Below are 16,585 nucleotides of genomic sequence, written 5' to 3' on the forward strand. Positions count from 1 at the left end.
ATCTTTCAAAGCTCATGACTTTTCTCATGAGTTTTGATATTGTTAAGTGTAACGTTTTTTTTGGACATGGAAAGAACTCAGAGTTTATGGCAACATTATACTTGTGTAGAAAAAACTCAACCACAAATCAGTCCTGGATTGACATTTCCATCCTTTTATTCTGGTTTCTCTTTTAAAAATTGAAAACTTTCGATTTTGGATCAGCTTAATTAGTTTTATAGGATCCATCACTAAACTGGTATTTTTGTTTTTTAGAATTCTGTTTCAAAGAATTTGTTTAGAAAGTGATATGTTTACTGCAGTTTTGGTAGATTGTCAGTTTCTTGACAGTACATGGGGGCGGTTATGGTACATCTGTCATACTTTTCCAGTTCTTTAGGAATTTTCTGAGCTTTAAGTTGTTTTTTTATTTCTAAATGAACCTGAGAACAGAAGGACGCAGTGTGAGATTAGCAGCCCTCTTGCAGAGGAAAAGGTTACAGCGGTGAAGAAGGGAAGTGGGTTGATGTTGTATCAAGAAACTCAGAGCTGAAAATGTTGATGCATTATTTATAAGCTTTTTCTCCACTGATTGGTATGTTTTCTCATCATATTATGCATACAAGCAAATTTTCCCAGACATCAGTTTTTTGTTTTGTTTTTTGACGTTTTGGATTGATTACAGCACATTTAATATTTTACAACTATGGCTGCCGGTGTGATTACAGTCAGATTTTAAAAAAGAAAAAGAAACAAAGCGAAGAAAAAAATACCCCAGTGGGTAATGAGACCCTCTGAGTTTACCGCTGCTTCCCAAATCACAATTATGATTAGTCCTGTGTGATCCGATGTCGAAACGCTGCTTAATCTGCTCGTTCTCGGCTGACCTTTTGAATCCGGGGCAATTTAGTATCATAAGAACACATCACAAAAGATATTTGCCCTCCAGCGCAGTGGTAGCTGCGCGTCTGCTTCAGTAGATGGCATAATGTTGGCAGACACCCAAACATAACATATGCTAAGTTCGTTCCTCAGGCAGTAAAAGATAGAGTTGTGAAAAAAAGGAAGGCATAGTATTTCCTTGAATGGCATTGACAGAATATGGCTGATATATAAAAAATAAATCCTAAGAGCGGTTAAAGAAAGCCAGCTCCGCATCCATCCACTGAGGCAGGACGCGACCAAATAAGACCCCGGTCAAACAGCGGCAAAAGGAGAACAAAATAGGTTAGAGATGGCCACTCGGGCTTCCTGGGGAAAGATTGGATGAGGTGGTTGAGGTCCAACATTCCTGTGGGACAGGAGGATGGTAACGCAAAACTGGGAGTGTGGCTTGATCGAATTAATTTAACACTCCTTCCAGCAAGAGACGAACCCTGCACTGGCTACCTCAAGTTAAATCAGGCCAGAAGACACTATAATAGCAACATATTCAGAGACTGTTTAAAAGATGCTCATCATTTTAGATATATTCATACGAGGGAGGGGTTTCCTGGGTATTGCCGTCTCACCGAGGTGCAAAATTCATGAATAAAATATAGGTAACTTGCAACATGGGAAACATGAAAATCACTGGGCCCATTTAACTTACTGGGCCTGTTATATTCCTTTAGCTAATGCCTCAGTATCCTTCACGGCTCTATCCAAGAGATTTTTTTTCCCATATGTTCCCACCATCTCAGTTAACATTCCTGGCACGTCGCATTCTGTTCACCTTGTTTAGTCAACTAAAGATGCTTTAGATTTCCCCCCTTTAGATCAGCAGCTTTATCCTTGCATAACACGTCAACATATGTAAGGTGCACAACCACGTGGGTTTATTGTCCACTTTACTTTTAGCGGATGCACCTGAATGACAAAGAACTGCTAAAACCGTAAAACATCTGCATTCTGATGGAAAAAGGTGTTTTTCGCCGTTGATTTTATTTTATCTTATTTGTAATCTCACCTAGATTGGCATTGAAGAATTAGAAAAATAATCAATCTGGGGTCCGTTATGTTTTGACATAATGAGATAGACCAGTTTGAGGAAGGGATAGGAAGTCAAATAGCCGATAGGCAGCCGTTTTCACACCTACTATTGTATATTTAGAAAGTTATGAATAAAAATACTGATGTCAGCAGACGCACACGTGTGCGTCTATATACACAGGAATCTTCTAATAGATGTATTTTAACATTCATAACTTGTTGCATACATATGTGGCAATCTTAATCTGAATGTTAATCACCTACTATTTTGGATCCCTGCAATTTCCAAATCCATTGCTCATCACAATTATTATCTATTTAATGGATACTCTTATACTCGCTACCTACCGGCATGATACATATACCAATCATATTACCACCACTGGTGGCAGGATTAATGCTGCAACCGGCAAAACAGTTTAAAATCACTTTGGAAAAATAATGTTGTATGATAGGTCAGGCCAATAGTTAAGGTGAAAGGGGTGATATTTTTCCATGCACACAATAGTATAAACACCTTGTTTAGCCAGTATGAATGATTACCAGTAATAAAACTGGACTAACTGAGTTTATTACACATATATAATATTAACTGGCTGCGCCGGGGCAAAGGCACCTCATAAATGGATCAAAGAAAGAGCTATAATTTAACCTTAGCCACTATTACTATATGTTGTCCTTGCAACAGCCTCACCATGAATTCTAATGATCTGTTTAAGAATCGATATAAGTTTCCTTCAGTGACCTATCTTTAATTGTATATGTATAATTGGAGTAAAACTGCTACCCTCCATTTCCCCATCCTGATACAAGCATGAAATCCATTCTACCCTGCTGTATCAAACGCTAAATGAAACCCTCGACCCTCTCATCTAAACCCTCTCCATCTGTAGGCCAGGGATCAATACGAGCAAAGATTCAGCCATGAAATTTGATTGAGAGGGTGATAGGAATATAAATTTGAACGGGCAGTTCAGTCCGTCCATGTCTGTAACGCACCGAACTTCAATCTGCGTTGAATGTAATTGAAGGAGTGGGCCTCCGGAGCCGTGTCTGTTCCTCGCTGAATCATTTCTGGAAAAAAAAGGACCAAACAAAAGATAGTGATTTAAAGACTTACTGAGCAATTACTTCCACATTTAGTAGTGTTTCTTGGAGGGAAGCTATTCTGGGATAGAGGCAAGCAGCAACACAGTTGATGACACCGCCTGTGGGCAAGCAGAAGAATTTACCATATGTGTTACTATCGATCATGCAGGCAATGACTGACAATAAAATGTGTTGTCAGTTAACTCGTTCCCTATCACTGATTTTGAAGAGCTTTCCCGGCTCCTGGGATCTTCAGCTGCATTTTAAGGACAATGTAAAAGTTTTATTCAAGCTTTTCTGCCAGTTTCACAGAAAAAAATATCTACTTTTCATTGAAAAAAGTGCAGCAGAATCTATGCCTTTGTTAACATCTGTATTTTGATGTTTATTTAAAGAAACACACACATATTTCATAAATAGCAAACAAATGAAAATCACTCACATCCACTGTCCTGGGTTCAAATCAACAACAACTAGCCAAAGATTACTGAGAATCTGTAATCAATGGAGAAGCTCTTAAAACTTTCGGAAAAATAGATAAATAAATAAATAATATATATATATATATATATATATATATTTGTGTCTTTTTTTACATGCTAATGATATTTACCAATATTTGTGTTACACTTTAATTATTACTTATCACTTAATAAACCTGCTTTAAATAGCCATAGAAGTGTAAATTAATTTCCTTACATACCATTTTAACACTGGAATATATGAACTTGCTTCTCTCATCTCTTGCTGCTAGTCCTACTTTTGAAATCACATCATTTTTCTTTTTGCATATTAACCAACATAGCGAATAAAATAAATGGAGTGTGCTTTAGCTGCAGTGTTTTTCAGCTGCAAAGTCCCTCTGCAACAATTTGCTCGTCTCTTTATTGTTTCGGTGACCTTTAGTTACACCTTTACTAATAACCCTCACAGAAATCCGTTATTACCCTCCTGCAGTTGTGTCATAAATGTCAGAGACTGTCATTAGTGAAAAAGCATGGGTTCAGACTTTATTGGGATATTTCCTCTATAGTTTGTTCATTTGATGGAATTTTATGTTACGCCTCTTCAAGCCATTTGCATGTCAAAATAATCCTAGGAGTGCAGTCATAGGGGGGCTCTGTATCCTCGTCCATCTGAGGCAAGTGGGTCCTAGGTGAGGAACCAGATACAGCGTGGCTCAAAAGAACAACAAATACAGAAGTTATTTTCCCTTGCCTGGACAGGGGTCTCCAAGTTTCTTCCTGTAAAAAAAAAATGATCCCATGTCCACATATTTTTTATGTATCTGTAACAACAGTGAGCAAAAAGGACAGCACATTTCATTGACTAAAAATTTAAATTAGGAAGGGTATTCATTTTTTTCTTGTACTTTAGTTTTGCCTGAATCACTTGATGCAGTTAAGTGCATTATCAGACGCACTTTCGTCCCACACTGTGGTTAAAGTTCATCACAGGATCATCTGTGACTCATCCTGATGAGCTCTTTACATAATTCACCGTCGACTGAAAAAAAACAAAACACATGACTCAGAATAAGCATGAAATGAAAACCACCCTGTTCTGACAATGTTTCGTATTTCACTGCGTTCTTTCATAATTTGATATTCCTTTTTCATTTTATGTCCAAGTTTTGTTGCTGCTGTCATTTCTATTGTGCCTGTGTAATTTTTGATTTATGCTACTTTGTGACTTTTTCCCAAAACTTGGTATGCAGCTTTTTGCCATAAGGAATAAATTCTTGAAGCCCAAAAATACAACTATCAATCATTATGACGAGGTTGGTTGGGTCGCAATGACGGCAGAATGCATTCTGTTATTCTTGTCTCATATGTATATGGGTTTATCAGCACAATTTAAACAAGATTTAATAAAAATGACTGATTATTTCATTTTTCATTCAATTCCATCCTTAGGCCTGACAACCCTGCAGGTTGTGCTGGACACAGCGGCAGAGAGGAAATGGCAAGTGACGGCCATCAACGTGGGGAACCTGAAAGATGAGCGTAAAGATGAGGCCTACCGCTCCCTGTTCCAGGACTTGGAAAACAAGAAGGAGAGGAGGGTAATTCTGGACTGTGAACAGGATAAAGTCAAAGACATCATGGAGCAGGTACAGTACAAGTTGCCTTTTTGCCATTTTGACCAGGATACTGGATTGGAATTCGGCTAAAAGACTACTGACGTTTATGGTTTTCTCAGCTGATTTCTGTAGTTTCGTTAATAAGAATAAGAATAATTCAAACATGGGAGCATTAATATTGTTTCTTGAATTTCATCTTAAATCAACTGAAACGTTGTCATTATTTGAGTGCTTTTTAGCTAATACCTGCACATTATAGCTCTTTTGCATGCCTTAAACGGCTTTAAATTGGTGCAAGTTGCTTACAAAAGGATGCTCATTATGATAATTTAATTGTATTAAAATGTTATTATTTTATCTTTGTTTAATGACTAGGTACCATTTTCTTTATGTAAGTGATAATGACTCTTTTTGAATATGAATTGCTTCATCTTTAGGCTGGAAAACCTGTATTTTCAAGTAATTCTAGGAGTTCTTTGCTCTTGCAGGGATAGGTGCTTACTTTCTTCACGTTTTAATTCAATTAATTCTATTAATCTTGTATACTTTCATTTATGAAGGTATATTAAAATGTCCCAGTAAATAAAATAATTGCATTTTATTTGGCATTATGATAATATTGATTTCTTTGATTTTTTTTCTGTTTTTTTTACATTTTTCGCAGAAATTCATTTTTTGGCTTTATAAATAGCTAAAATATGCATTTCTCATTATCTTTGAATGAAATAAGTAGCGATGTACAATGAGTTGTTTTACATCATCCTTTCATTATCCTGTCATTACTTTTGTAGAACCAACGTAACTTTCAGCAGAAATATTCACAATTGATATGGTTCTTAAAAATCAATTAACTAAGAAGAAATAGAATAATTACTCATAGAAGTAAGAATGCAGAAAATGCAGAAGACCATAACTGTAATATTCCCTTAATTTTGCTATTTAAGGCAGAGCAGTTTATTTTTTCACAGGTCACACTTTTCCCAGGGGAGCTGCCAATTGATTAAGATAAGATAAGATAAGATAAGATAAGATAAGATAAGATAATTTATTGGAAATACTTTCTCATGGCACCATAACACTTACAGTATCTATAAATATGGGTATAAATATAAATAGAGAGACAATTGAAAGATAGCAAAGACATCCACAGATAAATTGACAGCAGAATGAACAACAGCAACAACAACAACAATGATAAGAATAGACAACAGAATGGAAAAAAAAAAGACAGCAAAGATGAGAATAGCCAACCATAATGACAAAAACAAGGATAAAAACAGGGACTGTAGCAATGACAAAAATAAACGGGATGCGAATGGACAGAGATAAGGATAAAAATAGTTAACAGAGTTAAGGCATGACAGGTGTGAATGGGTGAGGCAGTGAGGTTGTGGTAGCACAGATGCAGTCGGCTGGTCAAACTTGTGGGTTGTCCAGACTGCTGTTGTACAGTCTGTGGGCACAAAGGAGCGTCTAAAGCGTTCAGATCTAATAATATTATTATTTAAGGCTGCCTGAAGTACTAGTTTTGACAAATGGAGGTATAAGCCACTGGATTAGTTCCAGGTGTGTGCATTCAGGTGAAGCACTAAAATGGAATTTCACTGACACGTTTGTATTTGTTTTTTTCTCTTGCTTTGTTGATAAGAAAATTGGTTTTGCAAATGGATATCTCTTTGTCTGGCACTATTTATGCCATTTCTTTTTTCTTTTTTTCATTTCAGTGATAATGGCCTAAACTGACTATAAGCCTTGTAAGGGGAGATTATATCATCTCTATGTGAGGGTTGATTAGGAAATATAAATAGATTAGGGATATAAATAAATTAGGGATTATGAAAAAATAAATAGATATGAATAAATAATGGTGTTCCAGTAAAGAATAGAATCTGACATGTAATTCACAAAACAGGATCAATGAAAGGTTTGTTGAAGTGTGCATTAATTCTTCAAATGAATTCAGTCCCTCTCCTCTCAAAGCTGTTTAACCTAAACTAACCTACCTATCAGCCCCAAATATTTATCAAAAATATAACCTAAGTTGTGATACTAGGGTCAGAGCCTTTTAATTAGATGACCTGTTTATTCTAGTGTTTAATTTACATCTGTGTTGTATTTGTCTGTTTCATAAACTGCAGGTCATCACAATAGGCAGACATGTGAAAGGCTATCATTATATTATAGCCAATCTGGTAAGTATCAACATCCTTCAAATTCAAATAGATAGGAACCCGTGTGATCACTTATATAACATCCAACTTTCTCTCCATTGTTTTTCAACAATTTTGAGACATAGTTCTAATTTTTATGTGCTCAGGGTTTTATCGATGGAGATCTGTCCAAAATCCAATACGGCGGTGCCAATGTGTCAGGCTTCCAGATTGTTGATTTTGAAGATCCTCTGGTGTCGAAGTTTGATCAGAGATGGGAAGCTCTTGAAGAAAAGGAGTATCCCGGTGCTGACAGTAAAATACGGGTGAGCAGATCAAATATAACGTGTTATTCCATTATAACCAAAAAGAAATCATAAGAAATTATTTTCTAAACTAAAATGTTTACAACCCACAAAGCTGCACATTTTCCTGTTATCATGTTTATTATGTATATAAAATATACCCAATTACCTTATTAGTATGCACCATGCAAGCTAAACACATTATGTCTTTTATTGTCTTCCTAAGTAAATAAATTGAATCAAGCCAACCTGTGCTGGGCAGATCAAAATATTTGAAATGGCACAGGCACTGGAATTTGTGAGAAATGCAATAGTTAATGGTAAATACTCTTGCTTATGGCTAGAGTGGATGCCAAAGTTTTAACTTAATGGAGAGTTCTTAGCAGATACAAACCCCACCTGGATTACCTGACTGAACAAACAGTCAAACACAGTGTGTTCATTACTAAACACATCACTCAGTAATGACCCACGTGCACCCTCACACAAATCACCAGCATTCTCACAGGCTTCCCCTTCATTTGGCTATTCAAGCAGATTCAGGAAATTACTTCTTTATGGATATTAAGACATGGGCTTTTTAAGTCCTCCGTGTCTTCCACCAAACACAGATCAATGTTTGTTTTTTTTTAACAATGTGCACAATAGTACGTGTGTGGGTCACTGTTTGAAGTGCATATCATATAAACAGGAGTTCTGGCATAAAAGGCCAACCATCGTATCATTATTATCATTATTACTATTATCATTATCATTATTATTATTACTAATATTATCATTATTATTATTATTTTATCATCATTATTGTGGTGTGAGAATGACGGATTGCGGAGACAAAGGTGACTTCTAACTTTATTCCTTTAACACCAACATAAAACTGACAGTTCCTTGGAACATAATGGTCCCAACCTAAACCACATCCCCTGCCCGTTGTCCCGTGGGGTGAGAGGTCACGCACCTTAGTGTCCACCACCCAGCCCCCTCCAAACACCCAGAGGGGACTCCTGGAACAACCTAGTCTCTCATAGGAGTCTTGAGCAGCCTGCCATAATGACTGCATCGTCCCTTGGTCAAGGCAGCAGGAGGCACTGGAAGTTGGAACTGTGCAGGCACTGCTGGGGTCCTCGGAGGAGGGCGACCTCAACGGGGAATTTGGAAAGGAAACACAACTTCGCCAGTCAACTGGTGTGCCGGCTTCAACCTATCCAGCGTGACCCGCTCCCCACGCCCTTATCCAGGACAAAACTTTTACGCCTGTCTCCAGAAACTAGAACGACGAATCATACAGGGGTTGAAGAGGCAAGCGGTGAGCGCCTGTTAGTGGTTTACCGAGAACCAGTTCGGGGAGCGACGGTGTGGTCGTCTTTTAGGGGCTGGATGCTACCTCAGCATATCCTATGGTTAACGGTCTACCCAGTTCCCATCCAAGAGCACAGCCTGCATCGCTACCTTGAGGGACCGATGGAACCGTTCGCACAAGCCAGTCACTGGCAGACTAAACTGACACTTAGCCAGGTTGACTATTAGGACATGTTCGTCCAACCAACAGAAAACCCGACAGATGCTCCAGGTGCTCATCAGCTAATGGGTATGTCATCAAGATAGACGAAAGAAAGGCCGCGCGGCACTCTGAAAGGTGTGAGCAGCACCCTTCAAGACAAAAGTATGTACGGGAACTTGAAAAACCCAAATGGGGTGATCACTGTGGTCTTGGGCACATCCTCTGCGCGCTCAGACACCTGTGTGAAAAGGTAGGGGGGTTTTTAGCGATGGAAAATTCACTGGTAAACATTGGTAATCATCCCCCGATGCCTAAATATTTGCGTGCGTTTGCAGCCCAACTCTTTTCACTCAGGTGGCGAAAGACACAGCGTCAATCAGTCGGTGGTTTGCGACATCCACGGGCCAACCGTTGGCGCACAGGAAGTCTGCGATGATGATGGGGACAGTGATGGCTGCGACCACAGAATCACATTAAAAATAGCGGACATGGAGACAAACAGACCCAGACGTTGAGCAGAAAGTTGTGATTGAGGACCCTTTAGCCATTTTTGTTGCGGGCCGCTGCCTCTGGCCTGAATGTCCGTTTGCTTTGGGCAGAGCAGGCTCCTCTGTGAAAACTACCAGAAACCGTATTCTATGCCTCAAGTCTCTGATGAACAGCAGCTGGATGTGTGCACAGCTGCCACCCGAGTGCCGGCCCTGGATCTCCTTGGCACCTTGAAGGAGCACAGCGGGACGCCCACTCCATGGCAGAAAGGTTATACCTCCGGACCAGAAGATGTTGGATGGCAGCATATTTACCTTGTTGCGGTGGGTCGCACAGCGGCTGCAAAACTCGCCTTGCGGACGCCTCGTTTGGGCGACGTGGCCAAAGTCTGGCACTCGGTCCAAGTCAGACATGTCCAGAACGGAGTCCCCAATGTGGTATGAGAAGGAAGGAATGCAGAGACCAAGACGAGTTCTAACTGTATTCTTTTAACTCCAACACAAAAGTGACAGTGAACTTCCTTGGACCATAATGCCCCTGACCTAAATCACACCCCCAGCCTGTTGTTCCGAGTGAGAGGCCATGCCTCTTAGTGCCTGCCACATTATTATTATTGTTCTATTATTGTTCTTGTTCTTGTTCATTTTCTTGTCATCATCATTATCATTATTAAAATGGCCTGTATAAGCCCGGTCTAAAAGTATTGCTGTAGGCATAAAACTGAAATATCAAAAGATCTGGACCATAAATGGCAGGCGTTAAAGTTGCTGGTGGATGTGAGCAGAAATGGTTGTCTGTCTCCATGGTTATTGCCTGGTGACCTTTACATGGTGTGACCTTCCCCTCTCTGAGTGTCAGACAGAATTTCCTCCAGACCGAATCTCTCACCATTATATACAAATAGTTTGAAGGATTATTGTGTGTAATGCACGCACCTTCCTTTAAAAAAATGACATATTTTAGCTCAGATTTCTGCTTGGCAGATTTTTGCTTCTGAGTCTTTTTGAAAAAATAAAGGGGGCAAATATCAGCAAATTTAATTTGTAACCTTCAGTTTGCATCACAGTCAAAGTTCAAATCATTGCTGCTCAGCCAGACTGTCTTTATCAAGAGTGATTGCAACAATTATAACCGAACATAACACGACTGAAAAAGAAGCACAAGACCCAGACATCGAAAATGCTTTTTGATTAAAATAAAATGGCAGAATTACAAGGAGGATAATGGGCACTTGGATCGATGAAAGTGAGTCGGATGCTTTGATTTCCAAATGACTCCCAAATGGTCGCTTCTCATGTGGTGCTGGCGGATTTCCATGTGTCAGTGTGCATTGGCCTTTTTTTGGACTTCATGAAATTCGTAGATATCATATATTTCAGCGAGTCATGCATGGATTTTGGATACAAACTTGAAAGTTTTGATATTATATCTCAAATTATGGCCAAAAGATTAGAAAATAGTGGAGACATGAGTTACTGAATCATCTGCAGTAGTGCAGGGAAACTCATTTCTTCTGGTTTTACCCAAATTAAATCTCTGTCCGTAGAAGCAATATAAAATGACATCAGGAAACAATGAAAACTGTGTCCCCCAGACTTTTCTGTCTAAAATGTCTGACATTCTTTGATGCTCATGTCTCAAGTGTGTTCTGCGATAAAGGGATCAGTGTGCCCTGGGCTGGTAAACATAGTTGTGCTGTCTCCCGGTTAGAGAGCTGACATTTTAATGCTATCTTGGAACTGACATTACAATATTTGTGGCATCCCAAGCATCTCTGTTATCGTCTATATGTCCATAAACAATAAACTTAACATTTTACCAGACCTTGTGTGTGCTACATTTTTCTGCGGCTCAGTGCCTTGAGCACTATTACTATAACTGGATAATTGCACCTAATTTTCTTCAGTAGCTCTCTATTTAGCAACCATTCCTCCGTCAGTAAGTAAAATCCGCCTTTCTCTCTGAAGTCAGAATTCAAATAAGTATTACTTGGTGTAAGGTTAACATTTTAATGGGGTTAAGCTTGAGGGATTTGTAACTTTCTGCCAACACCATGCCTTTTCTCACTCCTTCTGCTCCAGTACACATCAGCGCTGACCTATGATGCGGTGCAGGTGATGACGGAGGCCTTCCGCTACTTGCACAAACAGCGGATTGACTTCACGAGAAGGGCGAACAACGGTGACTGTCTGGCCAACCCGGCGGTTCCATGGTCTCAGGGAGTGGAGATAGAGCGAGCTCTGAAACAGGTATATACGTCCTTTTGTTGGTTAATCAGATACACTGACATCTGGGCTACAATGCCAAGCGAGTTTAGCTTCACTTCCACCCAAAAATCAATGTTGACAGTCAAAATGAAGTTAATATTTTTTCTGTTCGATTTGGGGATTTTGCTTTTTATATACATCTATTGTGACATTTTTGACTGGTGCAAAGGAACAGATAGCGACAGCAAATATTTCTCAATGAAGGACTCCCGGATGATATACATATATATATATATATATATATATATATATATTTTTTTTTTTTGGGCTTTTTTTTCGATTTGAAATTTTATTGCCTTTTTTATAAAATATGCTATGTATCTTATAAGCTATATTTTCAAGGAGGGGAAAAAAAAATAAACTTTACAAACCTGAACCATGCAGGGTAAATCAATACAAACATTGTTCAATATATGCAGAAGACAGAGCAAACCAAAGTCAATAAAAGGTAATACAAGTCTGGCAAGTTATCTGCAAGAAATAGAAGAAATATAATTAAAATCTGCTGAATAAGACTTTAGTTTTGCTTCAAAGGTCCTCATCACTATCTTTCATCTGTTAGTTTCTGGTATTTGTTTCAAAACTTGGACAGCGTAGCGGTTCAGAGCATTTTTAATATTTTGTTTCAATATGAAAATATTCAGTTATCCTAATCCAGCTTACTCCAGCAACTTCACGACTGCACAGAAGTCTAGAAGGTACTCCATGTTAAAGGAATTCACACAAAGGATAGACGTTATTGTGTTCTAGCAGCTACAGTGGTGTTCTCAGGGGGTTTGTTAGGAGGGAAATGTATCCCCTTTCAAAGCTTTTCTTCTGATATCTCAGCTAGGCTGCGCTAGGTATATTAGGGCCTTACTTTTCCAGATTTAGTTTCGACACAGAGAAGGGATTTACATATCTGGTCGTTTTTCTTCCAATCACTTTCACCCGGAGGGCAATTCACTTATCTGCAACTCCCAAGATTTCATCGATCTCCAAACCTGTGGTGTTTATTGACATCGCTTTAAAAATGAGTGCTTTTGGTTATTTAGGACATACATCTTTCCTTGATAGTAACATAGAGGAAAGCACATATTTGACAACATATTTAGAAACCCGTTGACAGAGTGATTTTTCCATCTTTGTTTATTCACTAAGAAAATAACTGGTGGGGAAATTTCTGTTGAAAATCCCATGCTGATTATTTATTCATCCACATTGTTCAACCGGTCGTGGTCGTGGCAGGTATTTGTCCCACCTTTTTTCAGAGGATAACAAAATATTTTGACTGCTTTCCACTTTTTCCTGAAACTGATAGATAGCCAAAATCACAAGCTATAGCAAAAGGTTAGAAGGAATGAGGCCACTAGATAACATAAATGTGGGTATAAATAATGCAAGGGTTTATCCTGGATTTTGAAATTCTGGTGAAGAGAGATGTTTTAGACCTCACGAACACCCACATACCCAGTATTAGGAAAGAGAAATGCAGTGATTCTCCTCCTAAATCATGTTCCATGCAAATCCGTCCCACTCTACCATCAGCAAGGGCGGTTTGAGCATTTCAGTAATGGCTGGTTTTCTTCAATTACAAGATTTCCTTCTTATTAGCCAATAATGACAATACGTTTGCTTGAGGGGGTGGAAAATGGCAGCAATTGGAAACTTTTAATTTCTCCTGAAAAGAAAATCAGATACACGTGTAGTGTTTGTGAACTCGTATATGATTACATACATATTTAATATTCAAGTCTTAGGAGTTGTGCGTAACTGGCAATGCTGATGTCATGTAAAAGAGCAGTTGCACGCAATCAAACTGAAGGTACTCTGTTATGAAAATTTTATTTTAGGTGCGTGTAGAAGGGCTGACTGGAAATATCCAGTTCGATCAGCACGGAAAGCGAGTCAACTACTCAGTGAACATAATGGAATTAAAGAGTAATGGTCCTGTTAAGGTAGGTTTTCAGAGGGTTTGTGAAAAAGCCCTTGTGATTTATGGCGTATGCATTATTTTAATGGATTTCGTTATTTATTCATCCCAACAGATTGGATACTGGAATGAGGTTGACAAAATGGCTGTCACCAAATCCGATGTGTTTGCCAACGACACAACAGGAATGGAAAACAAAACAGTTATTGTCACTACCATCTTGGTAAATATTGACAGTTTAACACGGTTTAATAGAGGACTGCATAAGAAGACTTTTTGTTTCAAAAAGAAAGTGCAGAAGTGGTTCAGCAACAGTGTTTAAATGACATCTTCAGATAGAAAATTTGTTTGGGTTCTAAATCCTTTCCAAGCTTTGTTTAAAGTCTGTTCCATACTGCATTCTGATCAAAGTGTTTGAAACTTGTGTGTGTGAAGCAGCTTTTTAACAAGGTAACGCCAACCTTTTGCGCTAAAGAGATCTTTCTGTTTTGTCTGGTTTATCCAGGAAGCTCCCTATGTAATGCTGAAAAAAAACGCTGACCTTTTTGTCGACAACGACCGCTACGAGGGCTACTGTGTAGATCTGGCTGCCGAAATAGCGAAGCACTGCGGCTTCAAATATCAACTAAAGATAGTGGGAGACGGCAAATACGGAGCCAGAGATGCGGAGACAAAGATATGGAACGGGATGGTCGGGGAGTTAGTGTACGGGGTGAGTTATCTTATTCAACGTTATTAACACCACAGAGCAATTAATTGTGTAGCCTGGAATTTTAACGCATATTCTGCTGATAATGTGAATAAAATGCAATGTTTTGCCCAATAAATTCCAAGGGTATTTGAAATAGAGCCTTATTTGCCTTTCAAGGTTACATAAAAATCCCATATGAAAACTTTCCAAATACACCATAAGATCAGACGTCATTGTTAGCATGTGTCATGCAACCTTTGTTTCATGAAAAATTCACAGAAACTGATGTTAAAAAAATGTTTTGTTGGTTATAAGTCCATTAGTGGGTTTCAGCATGAATACCCTCCATTTATGCTTTTCGGGTTCAGCTACCAAGTAACGTCCCCACTATAATTTGACATCCCTTCCCGCTGATTGTTACAGAAAATGCAACATTCTTGTAGTTTGAAATGAGCTTGTCTACAACAACATTTAAATGCCCTTTCAAATGTCACCCACATCAGAAATATGTCATTGAAATTTTGCTGATATCACATGTAGAAATGAGTGTACTCTAAAATCAAATAAGATACAAAAGGGAGGCTCCCGTGTATTATCTTTCTTTCTTATCTTAAAAATGTTTCCCGTTGTTTGACAGAAAGCCGACATCGCGGTGGCTCCTCTAACCATTACACTGGTGCGAGAGGAGGTGATCGACTTCTCCAAACCCTTCATGTCTTTGGGAATCTCCATAATGATCAAAAAACCTCAAAAGTCCAAGCCGGGTGTTTTCTCTTTTCTGGATCCGCTGGCCTATGAGATCTGGATGTGCATTGTTTTCGCCTACATCGGTGTCAGCGTGGTGCTGTTCCTTGTCAGCCGCTTCAGCCCGTACGAGTGGCACACCGAGGAGTACGAGGACGGTCAGATCCAGACCAATGAGTCCTCAAACGAGTTTGGCATATTCAACAGCCTGTGGTTCTCCCTCGGCGCCTTTATGCGACAGGGCTGCGACATCTCCCCGAGGTTAGTTGGAAAAAAAATCAGCTCTTGGTTTAATAAGCCGGGAAAAAAAATGGGGGGGGGGGATTTGGAAAAGCGTTTATTCCAAAAACGTGATTAGCTGTTTCACAGTTTTATTTAAGTTACCTCAAAGCAAGCATGTGGCCGACCCACTGTTAATTGTTAGAATTACTGAAGTGTACCTTGTGTTAAAGTGTTCAGTTTGGAAAACGTCGAAAAGAAAACCAAGGCAAAGTTAGGTTGTCAGTTACTGCCAATGGAACTTCCGAATCAAATACCGTATGTTATGAACAGAAATGGACCCTTTTTTGCATATTTAGTTAACCCTAGAACACTAACGTTGAAATAAGTAACACCATCAGTATATTCTACCCAATACAATATCCTGGATAAAATACAGTTTTCATCAATTTATAGATGGGCCGATGGGAGGAGGGAGACAAACATACAATTAATAATAGTGAGCAGCCTGAAGCTACCCAAGGACATAAAACTCAGACAATGGCAACACAATGAAAATCACATGACAAGAATTGTATGGGTGAAAATCACCCGACGTTAGTGTTCTAGGGTTAAAAGTGTCAGGGTTAATGTCTGCAAAGTCTGGTTTAGAGGCAGTGGCATCGGAGAAAAGACAGGAGGCAGAGCTAAAGGTAGCGCGTTAAATGTTGAGGAGACACAAAAGTGACACTGTCAGAGCGACAGCACAAGTTACACGTCTTGGACGGACTAAAATATCTCGGACTTGTGCTGAGTATGGACAGCTGATGTTTGAAGTGCCAGACAGCGCAGCTAGAGGAAGGTCCCATTTGAAGGGAATAGCAAAAAGGAAAAAAAAAAAGATAAAGAACAACATAAACAGGATGTAGCAATTAATTTTATGTCAATTCTGACCAAGCAGACTGACATAACTGCAATCGTTGTGCAATACACAGTTTATCCCACATTGCTTTTCTAATAACGTTATACAGTGATAAAGGGTAAATACACAAATGCTAATTATTCTAAAGGCTTATTAGCACAATGATGTCAGCACGGTGATCTTGACACAGTGGAGTTAGCCTTTAGTACTTTCTGCAGCATCAAAAAAGCTGCGGTGTGTCTCACCCGCACACACTGTGCACTGCTTTGGCCAGACTTGCATTA

At 39.0% G+C, this 16,585-nt stretch overlaps 1 protein-coding gene across 5 annotated transcripts in view; it reads left to right on the forward strand.

The window, feature by feature from the left end:
* gria2b (glutamate receptor, ionotropic, AMPA 2b) overlaps window positions 1–16,585 on the forward strand; it is a 63,318-nt gene that overhangs the window by 38,786 nt on the left and 7,947 nt on the right. For all 5 annotated transcript variants that reach the window (XM_086158032.1, XM_086158030.1, XM_086158031.1 and 2 more), the window contains exons 4-11: window positions 4,956–5,152; window positions 7,261–7,314; window positions 7,440–7,598; window positions 11,649–11,816; window positions 13,667–13,771; window positions 13,862–13,969; window positions 14,252–14,458; window positions 15,075–15,442. In XM_086158032.1, the coding sequence (XP_086014158.1) occupies window positions 4,956–5,152; window positions 7,261–7,314; window positions 7,440–7,598; window positions 11,649–11,816; window positions 13,667–13,771; window positions 13,862–13,969; window positions 14,252–14,458; window positions 15,075–15,442 (1,366 nt within the window). The remainder of the gene's footprint in view (window positions 1–4,955; window positions 5,153–7,260; window positions 7,315–7,439; window positions 7,599–11,648; window positions 11,817–13,666; window positions 13,772–13,861; window positions 13,970–14,251; window positions 14,459–15,074; window positions 15,443–16,585) is intronic.

This window comes from Fistularia commersonii, chromosome 13 (genome assembly GCF_037954325.1).
Source record: "Fistularia commersonii isolate RoL2024-O1a breed Wild chromosome 13, RoL_Fcom_v1.0, whole genome shotgun sequence".
Taxonomy (NCBI): domain Eukaryota; kingdom Metazoa; phylum Chordata; class Actinopteri; order Syngnathiformes; family Fistulariidae; genus Fistularia; species Fistularia commersonii.